The 881-nt window shown below is 63.8% G+C and overlaps 1 protein-coding gene across 1 annotated transcript; it reads right to left on the bottom strand.

The window, feature by feature from the left end:
- Window positions 1-37: 37 nt before the first annotated feature.
- On the bottom strand, window positions 38-821 carry LOC106887213 (dispanin subfamily A member 2b-like). Its single transcript, XM_014940649.1, has one exon. It carries the CDS (start codon window positions 804-806, stop codon window positions 390-392), a length of 417 nt encoding a protein of 138 aa, XP_014796135.1. The 5' UTR covers window positions 807-821; the 3' UTR covers window positions 38-389.
- Window positions 822-881: the final 60 nt, after the last annotated feature.

Here is an 881-nt window from a genome sequence, read left to right as displayed (position 1 = left end):
CCTCCCCCCCCCCCCCCAAATGAAACCAAACCGGGGGCAAAAGTGAAAGAAACCTTTATTTGAACCAGGCTTTCTCCAAACGAGGCGCTTCTCCTTAGGGTTACTCTTAGAGGCACTTGGGGCTACAAGATGAGCGCGAAGCGGCAGCAGAAAAGCTCTTTCCCTTGGCTACAGCCAGTTTTGGGGTGCTCAGCTCCTGCCAGAGGAGAGGGGTCTCCAGGCACTTCTGGGGAGGCTCTATAGGACCTTGAGCAGCGAGGAAAGCAGGACAGGACCCCCGCAAGAATCTCGGGGGGCTGCATGGAGAACATCCTCCCCTGGCTCTGAGGGGTGACGGGGGCTCCCGGCAAACGTGGGGGGGATGCTCTGCCCACGGAGCGACGGACGGGCTAAGTGGGGCGTTGGAAGGGGTACTGCTCCTGCTGCTGGTGGAGGACGTTCATCATGGTGATGGTGCCGGTAGCAAGCAGGGCGATGAGGAGGGTGACGATGATGATGTTGAGCAGCAGGGCGGTGAGGTTCAGGTACTTGGCGGTGGAGCCGTAGCTGAGGGCCGCGCTGTAGTCCCTGAGGACTTTGCGGTCCCTGGACTGGGGGAGGCAGAGGGGAGAGTCAGGGGGGTGCCAGCGGAGGGGGATGCCCTGGGGGGCTCCGGGCTGCAGCCGGGTGGGAGAGGAGCTGGAGGGGCCATGAAGCCTGACCTGCCGTGCTGGGCTGAGCTCCCCCTGTAAGGCCAGGGGAACCCCCGGGTGCCAACTGCCCCAAACCCCCACCTGAGCCCCCAGCCAGGGCTCTGAGGGGTCCATGGCACCACCTGGGGTTGGGGACTCCGTGGGGGCTCTGTGGGATCCATGGGTCTCCCTGACTTTGGGGGCTCATAG

The sequence above is a fragment of the Calidris pugnax genome, unplaced genomic scaffold (genome assembly GCF_001431845.1).
Source record: "Calidris pugnax isolate Ruff unplaced genomic scaffold, ASM143184v1 scaffold98, whole genome shotgun sequence".
Lineage (NCBI taxonomy): Eukaryota > Metazoa > Chordata > Aves > Charadriiformes > Scolopacidae > Calidris > Calidris pugnax.
This window is presented reverse-complemented; position numbering and strand designations above follow the sequence as displayed.

What these genes read in the sequence shown, in the direction of transcription:
- LOC106887213 (XM_014940649.1), bottom strand. Translation starts at nt 806, where the DNA reads ATGGACCCCTCAGAGCCCTGGCTGGGGGCTCAGGTGGGGGTTTGGGGC.